At 39.1% G+C, this 20,289-nt stretch overlaps 1 protein-coding gene across 2 annotated transcripts in view; it reads left to right on the forward strand.

Moving 5' to 3' along the window:
* The window catches only part of ANKFY1 (ankyrin repeat and FYVE domain containing 1), a 76,902-nt gene that overhangs the window by 17,448 nt on the left and 39,165 nt on the right, over window positions 1–20,289 (forward strand). For both annotated transcript variants that reach the window (XM_067717389.1, XM_067717390.1), the window contains exons 3-5: window positions 4,405–4,523; window positions 15,325–15,460; window positions 19,948–20,071. In XM_067717389.1, coding sequence (XP_067573490.1) covers window positions 4,405–4,523; window positions 15,325–15,460; window positions 19,948–20,071 — 379 coding nt within the window. The remainder of the gene's footprint in view (window positions 1–4,404; window positions 4,524–15,324; window positions 15,461–19,947; window positions 20,072–20,289) is intronic.

A 20,289-nucleotide genomic window follows, 5' to 3' on the forward strand; every position in this document is an offset into this window, starting at 1 on the left:
ACAGGCTACATTGCAGCTTCTCCTCTTACTGACTTTCTTCCCAAGTTTATTTCTCTCTACTAGTTGACCAGCCTTTAGTCTCTGGAATGTAGGCCCCTTGAGGCAAGATTTTGTCTCTTTTGTTTGCTGCTTATATTCAGTACAGAGTATAGGAGTGATGGTGATAGATAGCATCGCTGGTATAGATAGGAATTAGCTTACAGGTGCAGGGATTCAGAGGGGAGAGGTCGCTTTCTCTTGAGCTGGTCAAAGAGGGCTTCTTGGAACTAGTGGGTAGTGTAGCATGATGGTTGAGGGTGGACTTTGGAGCCACACAGCCTGTGTTAGAAGCTCAGCTGGCCACTTACTGGCTATGTGACCTGGAGCTATATGACATGCCTCAGCCTCCTAATCTGTAAAATGGGGATAATAATACAACTGTTTACCTTAGGGTTGTTGTGAGGATTAAATTAATAAAATACTGTTTAAGCACTTAGAACAACAGTCTAGCATATAGTAAGTGCTCAGTTTTTAATTGTTATTAAATGAGTTTTGAGGTAAAGGTTAAAGGCTGAGTAGGATTTAATAGATAAAGACAGTGATATTACTAGTAGAGAGAGTGGCTGAGAATAGGCTCAAACATGGGAACATGTGGAGGATTTAGAGGACAGTGAGGGGCCCATTTTAGGGTACATGTCCATGTAGGGGAGCACTGGGAGAGGTGGGTAAGGTAGGGTGGATTGGGGATGCCAAGGTGAGGAATTTGGATTTGATCCTCTAGGAAGTGTGGAACAGTGTTTTTGAGTTATAGGACTATCATAATCAAAGTGGTGTTTTAGGCAGATTAGTCTGGTAACATCGTATAGATGAAATTATAAAAAGACAAGAGCAGCCGTGATGTTATCGTAAATAGTCCAGACCGGAAGTGATGAAGGACTGAGCTGGGATGTGGATGTGGAAAAGAAACATGGACATGAATGTGTGTGGAAGGAAGGATTTGCCTACTAGGGAGAAGGATGATTGGATTAGATGATTAAGTAAAATTTTGAAATTATGACATTTAAAATAGATCAAAATCCAGGATTGCCATCTACCATCTTAATCATTTCTAAAAGAAAAGAAAAAATTAATACCAAAAAAATAGGAAGTACATACTCTGAGTAAAGGACAGGGCTTTCTTTAAATCTAATGGATGTATCTACTTGTAAAATATAGTTCATTGTTTTTTTTTCTTTTCGCCCTCCTCTTTTTCCCATGGACAAGTGAAAACTTTGTTTCCGTTGGCCCCAGGAAGCCTGGCATTTCTATTACAGACACAGCTGTCCCACTGTCCAAGGCTCTTACCCATTAGAATTCCCATAATTTACTTTCTGTAATACGTAACAGTTGATTGCATTCCTTTTTAAAAAATATTTATTTAATTAATTAATTATATTTAATTAATTAATTTTTGGCTGCACTGGGTCTTTTTTGCTGTGCGCAGGCTTTCTCTAGTTGCAGACTGCGAGAGGGGGCTGCTCTTCATTGGGGTGCGTGGGCTTCTCCTTGCAGTAGCTTCTCTTGTTGTGGAGCACGGGCTCTAGGTGCGCAGGCTCAGTAGTTGTGGCTCGTGGACTCTAGAGCGCAGGCTCAGTAGTTGTGGCACACTGGCTTAGTTGCTCCACGGCATGTGGGATCTTCCCGGACCAGGGCTCAAACCTGTGTCCCCTGCATTGGCAGGCGGATTCTTAACCACTGCACCACCAGGGGAAGTCCCTGATTGCATTCTTATACTGTATTCCTTCTAGGAGACTGGGAATGAGACTGGGCAGTTATCTCTTCTGGCCACTTTTTACCTGGTCGGCTATGGTATGATCCCATGGTTCTGGTGGGTCTCTCTTCCTCTTCTAAAACCTGTCCTTTATCAAAAGAAGGCTGAATACCTTTGTTATCTACAATTGATAATCAGATGAGGAATGGAGACTTCAAAGAGGACTTACCTGTTGAGATGGGATAAGTGAAACTGGAATATCAATTTCTGAAGCAGATGCTCTTTTACCAAGATGTGGGGGGGGAATACTTTGTCCCATGAACATGCATTTTGTTGAATTTAAATAGTGTTTTTATGTGTATTTCAGTAATTGGAATAACTGAAGGGTCAGTGTTAAAATTTTTAAATTGAGTGATGTGGAAGAAATTGGTGCATTTCTTTTATTCTTACTTAAGTTCAGGAGGAGGCTTTGGTCCCATAAGACAGTTAAAAATGATGGTTATATGTAGTTATTTACTACCATTTTTTTAGCAAACAAGCTTATAATTTTTCCTATTAAAGTGTTTGATTGAGACACTCTAGCAAGAAGCTCTTTATTTATGTTTCCTCTCCAGTTGTTACATCCTAGCATCCATATATATATATATTTTTTTTTTTTTGGTTTTTTTGCGGTACGCGGGCCTCTCACTGTCGTGGCCTCTCCCATTGCGGAGCACAGGCTCCGGACGCGCAGGCTCAGTGGCCATGGCTCATGGGCCCAGCCGCTCCGCGGCATGTGGGATCTTCCCGGACCGGGGCACGAACCCGTGTCCCCTGCATCGGCAGGTGGACTCTAAACCACTGCGCCACCAGGGAAGCCCCTAGCATCCATATTTTAAAAGGAAATGCCTTTAGTTGACTAGGATGAAATTTTTAAAAAATTGCTAGCCTCCTAATTGTTTCTGCATAGAGTCCTCATAGACTTGACCTGTCCAATTTTACATTTTTGAATCATATTTTTAAAAACTATTATTATTAGAGATTAGTGAAATCCTTATATTTATTTCCTTTTGAGATGTTAAGACTACAGAAGAAAAAGTTTTGACTTGACATTCATGAATAATAGTAGGAATTTTATAGAAACATTCATTTTTATAATTTTGTGGCTAAAGTCAGGTTTGTGGCAGAAACAGTAAACAGTGACTGTTCATTTACATTATTAGAATTTAATACTTTACAAATAAATTTAGAGTGTAAAAATTATTTGTGCTTTGTTTTCATTATAATTTTTAAACCTTATCATAGGATATAATATGAGACAGTTTTATCTTCCATTTAAAATAGAATATCAATTGTATTTCTTCTTTATTGATAGTGTTTTATGTTAACAGTATTTTCTAATAGTTTGAAATAATAAGTACCCTATTACTCTTTTGATCTAACATAATTAGTTGCAACTTGGTTAGTTCTTTAATAGAAGTAGAATTGATATGCTTACATAATTATAAAGTATGTTCTAGACAGTGCTTTTGTGGGGTAAAATGTGTTTGCATCAAGCGTTGTATAGAAGCAGTATTATGTTTGCATCTCCTTTTAAGTGGATGAGTCAATTCATGTAATAGTTTTTTCTTTCTTTCTCTCTTTTTCTCTCTCCTCCCTCCCTCCCTCCCTCCCTTTCTCTCTCTCCCTTTCTTTCTTTCCTTCCTTCCTTCCTTCCTTTCTCTCTCTCTCTCTCTCTCTCTCTCTCTCCCCCTCCCCCCCCCTTCCTCTCTCCCTCTCTCCCTCTCTCTGAATTTAGTTTCTGAAACCTTTCCAGCCTAACAAATTATTTTCAACGGGAATATAAAAATAAAAAGACATGCAGATACAAGCAGGGTGATGCTGATTCGTGCCTGTGGATTGCTGCCAGCGCTGCCATCTGGCACATGCTTGTGTCAGCCCAGTAGGTCACCCTTAGGTTTTTGTTAACTGCCCAGATGCTTTCCCACCTTGACATCTGACATTTCAGAGTTAAAAATAAATAACTATTTGGAAAGCTCTTTTCATGTAGTGGTAAGTCATACATATGGAAACATGTTTGAAAACAAGATTTCTCTCATCCCATTTCTTTATAAATGGTTGAGTAAAAAATGGCCAATAATAGGTCTGAATGTTTCTGGTGAGAACAGGAGTGTAGATATTGGGTTTCATATTCTTGACTGCTTTGTCAAAGCTAATTTGTTCATGGTTTTTGGTTTAACCTTGCTTGAGCATTAATATAGTGTGGAGCATTGCAGCACTGTAGTCTCAGAGCTGTCATCACAATCTTTAATCTTTCTATCTCTCTCTCCTGATGATTAATCTTGATTTTTTTTCCTTCATAAAACCTCTTCTCTTTATATGAATATTAATAATCCTGTGTATTGATAACTTGTAGGTTCACCATCTTGTGGGTGACATTAGGGAATGTCTTTGAAAGCAGAACATCCCACGTGAACTAAAGCTAGAAGTTAGAAATAGAAAACGTGTCTAGCAACATATTGTAAATATGAGCCATCAGAATTCAGTGGTAGCATAGAGAAATAATTCTACTGTGATTTTTTTTTCTTTTGCAGATGTATGTTGATCAGTCAATACTCATATATTTATCAGCTGTGAATCCTAGCTACACCTAGTTATAATGACATTTTATATCTGTGGGTATTTTTCTTCATCAGTGATCTGAAGATAAAGGTTGGGGGCAGGCACATCAATGCTCACAAGTTTGTCCTGGCGGCCCGCAGTGACAGCTGGAGTCTGGCCAGTTTGTCTTCCACCGAGGAGCTGGACCTGTCAGGTGAGCCTCTGATGGGCTGGGGACTCAAAACTCCCAGCACAAGAACACTTGGCAGAAGGTTATGGTGTGTAATTTTGAAATATTTGTGGTTTAATGAACGTAGAATACTTTTCTTACAAATTGATGGTGACCATAAACTAGTTAAATAATTAGTGAACCAGTAGGTTGTACTTTGTGGACACTTCTGTTTAATGTCTGGCTGATAAATCATAAATATTTGAGGATTCACAGTATTCTTAGAATTTATAAAATAAGAATATTTATCCAGAAACTCTTTTCATATAGTAGTATGTTATAAATATGGGAGCATGTGTAGAGAAAAATTTTTCTTCCACTCTAAGAAAAAGTCCTGCTGCTGTTCAGTTGCTTAAAATTTAATCATAGCTGCCAAAAGTACTTTTCCTGGTCTATAAGAACTGAATTCAGAAGTAACATTTATTCCAAAGAATAAGAATATTCTTTCTTTAACATCAAAGGATGACCATCAGTCTTTAGGATTTGAATAAGTGCATTGAGCTGTTTAATGTTATTATTTAATTGTTTTATGCCACAGTATGTTGTGTAGAATTTGGGTAAATATGGTGGTTAAGTAAACTTAAAAACATAGTTTTCAAAAGTTGATTTCAAAATTGCATTTTCACTTAGTACTTGCCTAACAGCTGCTTAAAAAAAATAAAAAGAGCAAATTTTGAATTTAATTCTGATATTAATAATCAAGAGAATTATAATGTGGTAAGGAGCATACCCAGGCATTAAGATATGCGTTACTTGCAGAAGTGATTGTGTGGAAAGTCTGATTTATGTCTTTGTTCAAAAGGTTTGCCAATTCAGAAGGTACTGTTTTCCATGTGTAGTGTTAGGAACACTGAGATGGTTATAACACCATCCTTGCCATACAGAGTGCATACTCTGTTGGAGGAAATGGGCTGATAACAAATCATTTAAGGCCAGGGCTGTATATACAGTAGTATAATGGCTTTATGTCTAAGGTACAGAAGAGACTGACTTGGGCTGATAAGGAACGTGTCAGAGGTGGCTAACACCTGAGCAGTGTTGCACAGGTTAAATAAGCATTTATCTCAAGAATTTAGGGGGTAAATTGTCTGATGCTTCTCCACTGTGAGTGAACTCTGTCTCATGATCATTTCTGGGATTTAACCTGAGGTCCGTAATTCATAGCTGTAAACACACAAATATTCATACATGCATATACATGAGCATATGCATTCATGCCTATAACTAAAACATCTACTTGGGAAACGGTCTTTACTGGAAGGACACCAGTCCACATGATTGAAATCTGAACAGTTTTTCTTTTTTAAAAGTAAAGTCTTTTGAAGCCTTATATCTTTGACCCCATATAACACAATTATGAATAACTTTTAAAACCCATTGGATCATGAGGTGTTCTTCACAGTGCATGATAGGATCTTGATTACATGAACAGGTAGTTTTCAAAGACTAGTAGAGATAATAAAATATTGAAAATATTCAACTTTGTTAGAAAAAAGTTTAGAATAAGTTACCACCTTTTGATACCTACAGTATCAAAAATTGATGATCCCGGGCTTCCCTGGTGGCGCAGTGGTTGAGAGTCCGCTTGCCAATGCAGGGGACACGGGTTCGTTCCCCGGTCCGGGAAGATCCCACATGCCGTGGAGCGGCTGGGCCCATGAGCCGTGGCCGCTGGGCCTGCGCGTCCGGAGCCTGTGCCCCGCAACGGGAAAGGCCACAATGGTGAGAGGCCTGCGTACCACAAAAAAAAAAAAAAAAAAAAAAAAATTGATGATCCCAGTAGTTGTGAGGCTCATGGAATTGGTATTCTTGCACATTGCCAGTCACATTGTAAATGGGTATGAAGGATTTAGAAAACAGTTAGACAGCTGAGCTATAAAATAGTCATACTTTTTTTTTTTCACCTCATCATTTGACTTCTGTCAGATGGATTCTGTTATAGGTAATTCAGACAGTGTAAATGTTTATCATGGTAAATGTAGCTGTGAAATATTGCATACAACCAAAATGAATGAGTGGGAAAAATAAAATATGACTGCTCCCCAGAACAAATAAAATTACGTAAGAACACAGAAAATTTCATTAATTAATTAATTGCAAAATTGCATTAAACATTGCACTTAAAATTTTGCTTTTACTTTTTTAGTACATTAGAACATTTAAGAGCTGCTTTAACACTATCTGTGACTATCTGACCACAAGATTGGATCACTGAGAAGCAGGAGATTTTCTAGAGTTTAGGAAGGTATAATGTTAATGCCTTTAAATGTCCCTGAACATGCCTCCTGCTGTAAATAATCAGCATGGTTTGATCCGGGCTACAAGGTTTGCTTTCAGGAGTGAGCGGCTGCAGAGTCAATGTTTCTGGTGGCTTTGGTAAATCAGGCATCTACTAAGATAGCTGTAGTGGAGCTTATGGTATCTTTTCTTTTTTTTTTTTAAGCGTTTTAAAATTTTATTTATTTACTTTTGGCTGCCTTGGGTCTTCCTTGCTGCGCGTGGGCTTTCTCTAGTTGAGGCGAGCGGGGGCTACTCTTCGTTGTGGTGCGCGGGCTTCTCATTGTGGTGGCTTCTCTTGCTGCAGAGCACAGGCTCTAGGCGCCCGGGCTCTAGGTGCCCAGGCTTCGGGAGTTGTGGCTCTCGGGCTCTGGAGCACAGGCTCAGTAGTTGTAGTGCATGGGCTTAGTTACTCTGCGGCATGTGGGATCTTCCCGGACCAGGGCTCAAACCCGTGTCCCCTGCATTGGCAGGCGGATTCTTAACCACTGCACCACCAGGGAAGCCCATCTTTACTTTTCTTTATAAAGTTTATCTTTGAAGGGTTCCAAGGAGGTGGTTGCATTTGTGGACCTGTTCATGTTTGTGTGTCTTGTGCAGAGTCCTGCTGAGTTGCCTGGGTGGGCATGGGTGTGATTACCTAAATCTGGGCTTGCAGCAACTGAAACTGCCTGAGAAGCCTGTGTGTTATACGATACCTGGAAGCACTACTGCCCATGGCTGCCTCACGCCTGAGGGAGATTGGAAATAGGCTCTTGTAAACAAGTGTATAAATAGCGTAAAAGCTGTGTTTTAAATGGTTGAACCTTTTCCACACTCATGAACTTAATAAAATCATTTTATGAATTTATTGGTATTTTGTTTCTTCAGAATTAGTCCATTAATATCACAAATGCTGAGTGGCAGGCACTTTTCAAGGTACTAGGGTTATAGCAGTGAACAAAATTAAATTCGTATTTGTATGGAACTTACATTCTTAGAGTGACATCCTAAGTCTCACATTTTCTTTGGAGGTTCTTGTGTAACTGATATTTCTTAAAATTCAAAATAAGCACAACTTTAATTCTATTAATTGTTATAAGAATTTTAGCACATGTTGATGAAGATACAGTAGGCATTATATACCAAGTGTTTAAAATGTATTTGGGTACATGAAAGTTTTCTTAAATCATACCTTGTTCAAAAAAGTAAAATATTGGGCTTCCCTGGTGGCGCAGTGGTTGAGAGTCCGCCTGCCGATGCAGGGGACACGGGTTCGTGCCCTGGTCCGGGAGGATCCTGCGTGCTGTGGAGCGGCTGGGCCCGTGAGCCGTGGCTGCTGAGCCTGCGCGTCCGGAGCCTGTGCTCTGCAATGGGAGAGGCCACAACAGTGAGAGGCCCGCGTACCGCAAAAAAAAAAAAAAAAAAGTAAAATATTTTGCGCTTGATATGATGCAGTGACAAAGGCACAATCACTTCTGTAGGATTCTTGCCATAAATGCATGACCTCAATCTAATTATGGGAAAGCATCAAACTAACCCAAATTGAGGAACATTCCACAGAATAACTGGCCAGTATTACTCAAATATGTTAAGGTCATGAAAGACAAGATAAGATTAAGGAACTGTTAGAGATTGGAGGAGACTAAGGAGACATGATAATGAAATGCAGTGTGGTACCTCAATTGGATTCTGGCCCATAAAAAGGACATTACTGGGATAATTGGCAAAGTTTGTAATTAGTTAATAGTATTGTATCGGTCCTAGTCACCTGGTTTTAATAATTGTGCTATGGTTATGTAAGATGCTAATATTAGGGGAAGATGGGTAGAGGGTATACGGGAACTCTACAACTGTTTTGTTAAGTCTGAAATTGTTTCAAAATATAAAGGTCAAAAGTATAAATTTGCTTTTTATTTATTGGTTATTTTAAGTATAAAGATGTTTATAAAGATACTGACTGATCAACTGGGAAGAGAAAGAATATAACTGTTAGCTCAACACAGTACAACAAATCTTGATGCACGATATTTCACTTCTTTATGAAGTAAAGCAGTTTGCTTCAGGCTAAGTGGTTTGTTTATAGCCTCTCTATAGCACTTCAGTAATAGCAGCTGACACTGAGCAGTTCCAATGCTGTAGAATGGCTGTTTTGAAGCTAGAATTTCTTGCATGCTTCCTCCAGCAAAGATCTTATGGTTCCCTGGCATGAGAGTTTATGGTGAGTCATTCAGCTTTCCTGGAATGTGTCCTGTGTCCTGTCAAGCCATTCCAAAAACAGAAAGCATCCTCCTTCCCTCCTTTTCAGTCCAGTTAGGAAAACTACGCACCAAAGCACAGACCTGGGAGGTTGCACTGTGCAGTGGAAGGAGCATAGGGTCCCAGACTCTGTGCTCAGGCACACTAAGGTGCTCCAGCAAACTCACAGGGACAATGGTATCTGTTAGATACCATGTGAACTGCTAGTTCTAGGTTGTTCAGTTTCAGTATTTTGAAGATATCTATGGTGGTTTAAAATATGTCCATAAATTATTTGTTATTCCTCCCTTCAAAGGAGGATCCTGATTCCATTCCTCTTAAGTATAGGCTGACTGAGCTTGTAATTGATAACATGTTACTGCAGAGATAGGTTCTTTGAAGGCATTGTGACTTCTTCCTTGCTCTGTCTTTTGGATTGCTCACTTTGGAAGAAGTTAGCTGCTGTGTCATGAGGACACTCAAACAGCCTTGTGGCCTCCTGCTAACAGCTGAGACCCCCTCCCAGAGATTTTCTTAGAGCTTCAGTTAATCTGTGTTATGTCCCCTTACTCAACCCTAACATGGCTTTTGTGTTTTTCTCTCTAATCTCTGTTTATGCTAAATTTGTCTGTGTGTTGGTTTAAAATAGTCTGTTTTAATAATAATCATAGGAAATTTTTGTATAGCAATTAACATGTGGTGGTAGTTTACAGGTATTAACTCATTTATCTTTAGAATAACACTTTGAGGTAAGTACTATTGTTTGTTCCCTCTTATAGATGAGGAATATATGGTCATCTACATATTGAGCAATATATGCTTCCATCTATTGGCTAGTGTAAATAATGTTGCAGTGAATATTGGTGTACAAATCTCTCTTCAGGAGCCTGCTTTCAGTTCTCTTGGGTACATACCCAGAAGTGGGATTGCTGGATCATATAGTAGTTTTATTTTAAATTTTCAAGGAACTGTTTTCTATACGGTCTGCACCATTTTACATTTCCCCCAACAGTGCGCAAGGGTTCCAATTTCTCCACATCCTCACCAATACTTGTTGTTTACTGTGTTTTGTTTTGTTTTGATAGAGGCTATTCTACCGGATGTGAAGTGGTAAAGACTTGTTCGTTATGTTTAGTTTGCAGTAGTTTGCTGATGATGTATCTAGATATGATTTTCTTCTTGTTTAGGGTACTCTGATCTTGAATCTAAAAATTTAGGTCTGTCACCAAATTAGGAAAGGACCATCATTTCTTCATTATTTTTCTTCCTTGATCTCTTTCTTTCTGAGACTCCAGTAGTAGACCCTTTGTTACTATCCAACAGGTCTCTTTGAGGCTCTCTCTTTTATTTTTTTCTCCCAACCTTTTTTTTTTTTTTTTTTTCTGTTCTTCAGATAGGATAAATTCTACTGATCTATCTTCAGGTTTACTGACTTTGCACTGCTGTTTTCATTCTGCTCTTGAGCCCACTGAGTATGTTTTTATTATACATATCATATTTTTCATTTCTATAATTTCTATTTCTTATAATTTATATGCTGAAAATTTTTCTTTTAATTTCAAGTGTGTTTCCCTTTACCTTCTGGAGCATAGTTATACTAGATGTCTTCAAGTCTTTCATAAGTTCAGTATCTGGGTCATCTTGACGTTATCTTTTCCCTTGAAAAACGGTCATATTTTCCAAATGTTTTTCTTTATCAAATGATTTTGAATTGTATCCTGGACATTGCCATTATGTTGTGTAGGCTTTGGTCCTGTGTCATCCTCTGGAAAATGCTAAGGCTCCTTAGGTGCAAACTGCAGCTTCTGTTTCACCTTCTGTGGGTGGTGGTTCAAATATCACTTCAGTTCTTAAAGCTGGGCTAGGACTGTTCTGTGCATCAGTGGCTTAGAGGTGAGCCTGAGGCCTTGTGGCTTGTACACAGAATTAGGAGATCTCCTTCTCTGGTTCTCTTCACTCTGGGACTCTCCCCTGACCCTTCAGTGCCCTGGGGGCTCCTTTTCCTGGTTCATCTGACCAGAAAGGTGGAGTTTTTATTGGCGTTTTAGGCATCCTCGTGGTCACTACGGCAGTGTTCCTCCTGGACAAGTCTACCCTCAGGACAAAGCCATAAAGGGAAAAAAAACAATGGAGAAGCTTGTCCAGTGCAATTGCTTCTTCAAGTTTTGCCTCCCCCTACAATTCAGATGCTTTTGTTTATTTTCAGAATCCTCTGGTAGCTGTTTTTGGTACACTGTCTACAGTTTTTAGCTATAATCAGTTACAGTAGCATGGGTTGTCACACTGCCATAACAGAACTAAACCCGGTATACTTTTATTCCTTTTTGACACTGGGATTATTTTGAAGTACGATATGGGGTTTATTTTTATTTCCAAGAAGTTATATTTAAGGGTGCATCCTTAAACTGACTAAAGAGGATGTTTATACTGATAAAAGATGCAGTCTATGGGAATTCCCTGGCGGTCCAGTGGTTAGGACTCGGTGCTCTCACTGCTGGGGCCCGGGTTCAATCCCTGGTGGGGAACTAAGATCCTGCAAGTCCTGCAGTGTGGCAAAAAAAAAAAAAAGATACAGTCTATCATGATTTTTAAATTTTATGAGCTAAAAACTTTTTGTAAAGGGCATGAAGAAAAAAATAGTTGGAAACTCAAAGACAAACCAGAGTCACAGTAGGAGATTCAAAACACCTTTCTCAGATTTGACAGATTGAATGGAGGATTTAAGTAACAAAATTAATTTCCTCAGTATACTTCATTTAATGGCTACTTGCGTACAGATAAGTTTATTCCCATTCTTTCCAAATGTCTTATAAAACATTTATCTGAAATCAGACCAAAAAAAAAAAAAACCCAACTAGGTCACAGAAAATTTCAAGTTCTCCAAAAGAAAATTTCAAGTTTTCCAAAGCATGACAATATGCATCGTGGACTACAGTGAAGTCGGAAGGTTAGGTGTTACCTTCTTTTCATCCTTGCAGTCACAGATTTTTACCAGCTTCTGCGCTGGGCCTGATGAGAGGGTGACGGCTTCTAGCAGCAGATATACCAGGCAAGTCATGGATGCCAACTGGTTTCACTTCTCAGAGTCTAATCTTTTTAAAGGTAATTTCTGGTTTATGGGATCATCTGACTTTTATAGCCACTTGCTTATGTAGATTGGAAGCAGATAGACTGAATCGCTTGCCTAAAAATACACAGTTGGAAGCACATACCCTTCTGGTTCATTGTTCTCTGCCCACCTTATACCACGGGCTGCTTAGTCTGAGTCTCAAAATGGATCTATTCTCAGTTTATTTTGGAGATTAAGGGAAGAGTCAAGGCAGGAGTGGGAAAATTTGGCGATCACTTGGATCTTATTTTATTTGAAATTTTGAGGGCTTCCAGGACGTCCCTGCTGATGTGGTTTTTAAGAAAACTAAAAAAAAAAAAAAAAGAAGAAAACTAGATTTTGGTTTATCAACCGTACAGGTCAAATTTATTTGTTTGGACAATTGGGGTAAGAGTTATTAAAGGAAACCAGCCAAATTTTAAAACAAAATTAATTAAACTACCACAGAGAAGATATTTGAGGGTTGTGGTGTTGGGGATGCTCTCATCATTAGGCATAAGCTATCTTTCCAAGATAAGGCTGTATGAGCCAAGTAGTGGTGTACGGGCAGACCTCGGAGATATTGCAGGTTCAGTCCCAGACCACTGCCATCAAGAGCAAAAATTGTAACAAAGTGAGTCACATGAATTTTTTGTTTTCCCAGTGCATGTAATGCTATGTTTACACATAGCCTATTAAGTGTGCATTGCCATTATGTCTAAAAAAACAATGTACATACCTTAATTTAAAAATACCTTATGGCTAAAAATTTCTAACTATCATCTGATAACACAGGGTTACCACAAACCTTCAATTTGTGAAAAAACACTATCTGCAAAGTGAGATAAAGTGAAGTGTAATAAAATGAGGTCTGCCTGTACACAGCTTTGGCATTTTTGGTGACTCTGGACAAATTGCATGGCCTACATATTTTTTCTTTTCATTAGGAGACTACTGAGGCATTAAACCCAGTTTACAAAGCTAGCTTAGAATTTCACTGTTTCAAGATCTACTTTGTATACCTTAGACAGCTTAGTTGAAGTACTTCTTCAAGTAAATTGTTTAAAGAAATCAAATTAGATTTTCATCTGATTTTAAAATGTTTTTCTCTCTCTTAAGACATTTACAAAAGTATTATTACTACATTGGCAGGTAAGAGAGAAAAGAAAAAAAAAATAGACCTTAACCTAATCACTGTTAGCATTTTGATGCATTATTTTTCACTGTTTTTTTCCCCGCCAATTACACCTTTTTTTTTCTCCTTTTACTATCTGGCTACTTAAGGGGGTGATGGTGAATTAACGTGGTTGCAAGTTAATCAGGGGCCTTCAGTTTCACTCACTTGACATTACTGTCTTCAACCCTCTCCTCCCCACTAGAGTTGGAAGAGAGGGGTTAGTAAGAACCATTCAGTTGTTGCCTAATTACTAAGTTAATGGGATGTTCCTGTTGCATGTTCCACCTTTCCTAGGTAATCAAGAATTGAGTATAGTTTCTTAAACCTTAGCAAGCATCAAAGTCACATGAAGGACTTGTTAAAACACAAATGCTGGGCCCCACTCTTATAGTTTCTGACTTAATAGATCAGGGTGGGCCTGATAATAAGACTTTCTCACACTTTCCCAGATAATGCTGATTCTGTTAGCCCAGGCCCACAGTTGAGAACTGTTGGTGTGTAGACCATGATTTTTTGAGTGATCCTCTGACCATCACTGACCTCCTTCTGATAACCAAGAGTTGATTTTAGTTGAAATCATAATTTAGATATTTTACATTATGATTTTCATCCCAAGCATTTCCCCGAGTTGCTGTAAAGCATTTTAACTGAAAAAACTACACAAGTAATGTATGTTCATTAAATAAAAATCAGGGAGAAAAGAAGCTAAAAGAAAAATTAGTTACAAATTCCTCCAGGTCAATACTTTTAGTGTATATCTTTCCAGTCTCTCAATAGATAGACAGACAGACAGATGGACAGTCTTTCTGTGGTCATACCACCCAGAATGTCTTCGATTTTGTCTGATCTTGGAAGTTAAGTAGGGTCGGACTTGGTTAGTACTTGGATGGAAGACAGACACAAAACTCTGTGTGTGTGTGTGTGTGTGTGTGTGTATGTGTATACACACACATATATACACAGACAAATATATCTAACAAAAGTGAGATCATTTAATACATGTATTTTTAGTTATGTAGTTTTTTTACTTGCTATGTAGTGAATATCTTTTTATGTTGAATATAGATCTAAATAATTTTAATTGATGCAACATTTTCCAGTTTATACTCTAATTTATTTAATTAGTTCTCTTAAGAGTTTTGCTCCAGTTTTTCATTATTAAAAATAATACTGCATTGACTATCTTATGTTTCTCTGTATTTGCTTAGTTATTTTCTTAGGATAATAATCTACATGTATGATTGCTGTGTCAAAGGTTATGCACTTCCCTGGCAGTCCAGTGGTTAAGACTCTGCTCTTCCACTGCAGCACAGCCAAAGGAAAAAAAAAGTGTTATGCACTTCTAAGAATCTTTGCTAGTCTGAGAAACAAAAAAAGTATTCTAGTTTAAGTTTATATTTAATTATCAGTAAGGTTTATTGGCCATTTTATTTCTTTGTGAATTACCTGTTTATATCCATTGCTGATATTTCCATTGAGTGTCCATCTTCTCATTTTTATTTGTAAGATCTTTTTATTAGAATGTAAACTCTTTGCCATATGTTTAAAATAGTTTCCCCCGGTTTATTTGACTTATATCTTTTTTTTTGCGGTACGCGGGCCTCTCACCGCTGTGGCCTCTCCCGTCGCGGAGCACAGGCTCCGGACGCGCAGGCCCAGCGGCCTTGGCTCACGGGCCCAGCCACTCCGCGGCATGTGGGATCTTCCCGGACAGGGGCACGAACCCGCGTCCCCTGTATCGGCAGGCGGACTCTCAATCACTGCGCCACCAGGGAAGCCCTGACTTATATCTTTAATAGGTTCATTTTCCCCACCTGCTGCCCCGTGCAGAATTCTTAACACTTTTCTGGAGTCAGATGGTACCCAAAATGCTTAATTACCATTTTTAATGCCTGTGTGATATTTCTTTGAGTGGGGTCTACCAGAATTTAGTTTATTATCCTCAACTTTTAGGGGTCCTCGAGAAGGCCTGAGTGTGTCATCTGTGCTTTGTTTTCAAAGTTTTTCTACTTCTTTTCTTTAACCAGATGCTAACCCTGAGGTGACCATGACAATGCTTCGCTGGATCTATACGGATGAGTTGGAGTTCAGAGAAGATGATGTGTTCCTGACTGAGCTGATGAAACTAGCTAATCGGTTTCAGCTACAGCTCCTTAGGGAGAGGCAAGTCACAGCAGATATATTCAAGCACCTCAGATGGTGGTGGCTGAGCTTTAATTATGCCAAGCTCTGGGAAAACAGCTGCTTCTGCTAATGTAAATAACTTTTGCAAGGTGTTCTTTTAAACGCAGTAGTGGGGAGAGAATTTTATCTCCCTTGCTTTGTGTTATCTTGTAAGCTAAATTTTGCCAAAGCTTTTAGGTATTCTCTGTTCTTTCACTGGTTTATTACCTGAGATTACATAGCTGTGTGAACTGATGAACTGAATATGAAATAATATAATCCAATGTCCAACGCCTCAACTTTCCCTCCTATACCATTTCCTTTTGACATTTTATTCTACTTTCTGATATATCTACTTAGAAGGAGTTCTTGGTCATATTCTCTTGTTAGAAACACATTAATAACTAAATTAGTACATGAGAATCTGCTTCAGTAAGTTTCATAGTGTTTCTGAGGTCTCACTTCATTTGTTAACTGCTTTTTAGGTTTAGTCTCCTATGTTTTTTATATTGCATTTTCTCTGTTGCTCTCCCAAGTTGGCCTTTATAACAACAGAAAACAAAATGTTCACCAGACGATATCAAGCAAAATGCCCTTTAGTTTTTGTTGGAGATATGGCCCTTGGTAGTCAGCTTGGTAGATGGAGCGTCTTTTTATGTCACTTAGTAATCTTTTGTATTCTGCATGCGTGAAGGAATGGCTTTTTTCCTGGGTGGGTGGAGAGGTAGTTTCAGCTATCAAGAGGCATTCCACTTGTTGTGTTGCCCTCAGTGAGTCAAGAGAGACCTTGCTACCAGAGCTGCTTGTTCTGTTTTCTTTATGAGGCTGATGTTTCCCCTGAGATGGCCCACTGGGCCCCACATGAGACAAGTACACAGGTTACTCCTGACTGTCTGTGGTTGATGTGGGCTTGAGTGCATTTTAATACCTAAATCCAATAAGTAAAAAAAAAAATCAAACAAGCAGGTCTAAGGTTTGTAGGTACATACAGTATTAGGTTAGCAAAGATAACTTTACTGTCACGGCCTTTCTTTGGGTGAGTTTTTGAATCATCTGAGAGTGAAATGAGAATAATTTTGATTAGATTGAGTGTGATTTATATCTACTTTTTCCCCCCCAGATTTCCTGAGCTTTTTCCCATTGACCTTGTCAAACTTGCTTGTAAATTAAATTGCTTTGATAAAAGTGCCCTGCAAAAAAAAAAAAAAGTGCCCTGCAGTTTGGAGTAGTTTAGATAATTGTAATCTGTGTAATGGATTCTTTAATTAGAATGTTTGTTGTTTATTGACTGATTAGGCTTCATAACTGTCAACATGACCAGATGCTCAATGTTGTATTGTTGGATGTGGGCATTAAGTTTATCTGTCATGGCTTTGTTAAGGGCTGGGATGGAAGAGACCCAGTAGCGGGTTCAATTGTTGGCTTTTGAAAGGTCACAGAGCGCCCACTGCTGTCTGCAGGAGAAATTACACATTTGAAATAGTAAGTGAAAGGGCCCCAACACAAATGTGTGCAGTTAAATGTGAAGCCGGTGTTGATCATTTTTGTAATGTAGGGGTCTTGGTGGTTTGGGAATGCTATCACCAGTTTGATGAAAAGGAGGTTTTGGGCATAAGCATTATCAGGAAAATACTCTTAAAAAAGGAGAGAATTAATGGTGTATGCTAACAACTGACAGTTTGTATAATTTTTTCCTGATTATTAACTACGTATTCAGTTCATGGTATTTAGAAAGTATAGAATGATACAAAGAAAAAAAGTAAATCGTCTAATTCAACCACTGTTAACCTTTTGCTGTTCATTCTTTCAGTAATTTTTCTGCCTTATGTTCATACACGGGATTGATAAAAAACTAGACAGGAGTTTGTGGGACGCTTGAGTATATGCTTGACTTTGTACTTTAAAAATTAGGTTTATCATTTTTGTGCATCTGTGTCCTTTTTGTACTCTAAAATTAAAAACGTATATTAACAGCAACAAAATCCCTTTAGAGGAAAGTTAGTCTGCCTTGCTACTTTTCAAAGAGAAGATATGAACTGAGAATCTGAGTTTTTAGATATAATTACATGTTCTTCAGTTGTGTAAATCATGTCAGTTACTATTTATAGGCTATCCAAATAGTGAATGTCACTCTGGGGATCCCAGAATTTAGTGAAAATGAAGTGTCTGCCAGTGGTAACAAAACATCTGTCTTCATGAAACATAGTTGAGTATCTTGATAGAGTGTATTTTGGCAGTAGTAAGGAGGGGAATAGAATTTTCAGACTCTCAGCATTTGTCTGTAAAAATGCTTTGTAAAGTCAGTACTCCCTGAGATCACACCATGTTTTAGGACATTAGGATATTTGTCATTGTAAAAGTGGTAAAAGTTTCACATACCTGAAAAGAGGACTTTTCTCCTGGAATGCTCTGATTTCATAGCCTGGGTCAGAATAATTTCAAACATTGCTGTCAGTCTGCTAATAGTTTGGGGAAACTGGTGGTACAGACAGCAGAGGCTCAGAAATAGAACATTGTTATTCATTATTATAGTAACTTATTTAGATATTGTGACAATTTGAGTTAAAAGTGCCCTGGGGGAGATGCTTCTTCACACCAAGCTGTGTAGCTTAAAAACAAAGCACTTAAGCACAGGTCTTGGAATAAAATGGGTACCTGCATTTACTGCCAGATGGAGAAATGACTCCATGATTATTCTTGCTCCTAGCCTAAGGTCTCATTTGTGAGGTTTAGAAAGTTTGTTCCCCCTTCTTCCCAGGTCTTTCTCATGACTTTCCTCCTCTCCTCCCTCATCTCCCACTCTCCACTTGGTATCCAAACCTCACCTGTTAGAATTGGGAGTTATCCGCTAGCCAATCAGTTATTCTTATTTATAGTAATACTGAAACGCATTCTTATTAGTTATTAAATTATGCAGCTTCCTTGAGAAGGACCTCAGCTTTCAAGCAAGCATACCTCCTATGTACCTCAGACTGTGCAAGGCTTACATAGTTTTCCTTTATCTTGGAAAACACACAGAGATCCCCTAAACCTCTGAGATAGAGTAATGTCTCACAGGGGAGGAGGTGGGGTCACAGGGAGCTTGTGTAGTTTGGCCCCTCAAATTCCGTGGGCCTCAACTCAGGTCTTTCTCACCTCACGGTTCACTTTGCGTTCAGCACTGTATGCTGCCCTTGTGATTAGAACATGGTTTTTGTGGGAGCTGGGGACAGAAGCAGCGGTGGGGTGTCAGGGAATACCTGATGCCACATTAGGCCTCTCGACTGCCCTTGGAGGTGAACCTGATTTGTAGGGAGATGTTCAGGCAAAGGAGATGGGAGGGCCGTGTCACCTGCCTCCTTCCCCCGGGCCCTGTGCTGTGGAGACCCACCAAGATTTCCAGGAATTCTGGGGCAGTGGAAGTGTGGGCCTTCCCAGTGCTACATCTTCTAGTCTAGGACATGCGTGTGCCTGCTTTGTGCTGCCAGAGGCCTGCGTGCAGCCCTCTCTTCCCTGACGTAGTTGGGGCTCTCTTAGTGATTGTGAGAGTCTTGTTATTGTTGCTGTTGTTGTTGTCATGTTGTTACCAGGCTCTATGGGACATCCGTTGTAGCCAGTTCTTCTCTGTCTGGTGTACTATAGTTTGACTCTTAACTCATTTGTTTCTATACATGATAGATTTTTAAAGTGGGCTTTCTAAAATCAGCTTTATTGAGTTATAATTCTCATACCATATAGATCACCATTTGGGGAAGACTTTTAAGGAGGTGTTCATTTATTGAGGCATAGAGCCTCATATTTGAAGTGATTTCTAAGCCACACTGGTTGCGTGACAGAGTTATGCTTGTGGGAACTGCAAACGTGTCCCATACAATTAAAACATCAAAGGACTGAATTTGATTTATTGCGTGTTTGATATTACAGTTGCCTGTGTGCTATGATTACTGAGTTTCACGTGATTACTTTCAAGGTAGTTGGGGGGTTAAGCTTAACATATTTATTTACAGATTATTTTGGTTCTGACCAGAATGAGCAATATAATAGTGAAATTCTAGGACTTATAAAATACAGTGGGCTTCCCTGGTGGCGCAGTGGTTGAGAGTCCGCCTGCCGATGCAGGGGACACGGGTTCGTGCCCCGGTCCGGGAAGATCCCACATGCTGCAGAGCGGCTGGGCCCGTGAGCCATGGCCGCTGAGCCTGCGCGTCCGGAGCCTGTGCTCCTCAATGGGAGAGGCCACAAAAGTGAGAGGCCCGCGTACCGCAAAAAAAAAAAAAAAAAAAAAAAAAATATATATATATATATGTGTGTATATATATATATATATACACATATATATATATATATATAGTAACTCAGCTACAATTCATTCGTAGCTGCTTTGCTTAAACCTTAGGCTTTAGTGCTATTGGACATGGCCAGGCAGTACACAGATTATTGCTTTGGTTTGTTTGTTTATGAATAAATTGGTCCTAATAATACTGTTGATCATTAAAATTGTCTCGTAGATGTGAGAAGGGTGTGATGTCCCTGGTGAATGTCAGGAACTGTATCCGCTTCTATCAGACTGCGGAGGAGCTGAATGCCAGCACGCTGATGAACTACTGTGCAGAAATTATTGCAAGTCATTGGGTGAGTGTGAGACTGAGAGGTGTGGAGAAGCACCTTCACTGGAAGTCAGAAGACTGGGGCTTGGGACCTGGTTCCATAGAAAGATACCTCTCTGGCCCCTCACTTCCTCTTATAACAAAATTGAAGGCTAAGTAGTCGCACTAGATGATCTGTGAGATTCCTTTGGGCTCTAAAATTCTCATAATTCTGATTTCGGAGTAGAGGAGCAGAAGATAGCT

This window comes from Pseudorca crassidens, chromosome 19 (genome assembly GCF_039906515.1).
Source record: "Pseudorca crassidens isolate mPseCra1 chromosome 19, mPseCra1.hap1, whole genome shotgun sequence".
Lineage (NCBI taxonomy): Eukaryota > Metazoa > Chordata > Mammalia > Artiodactyla > Delphinidae > Pseudorca > Pseudorca crassidens.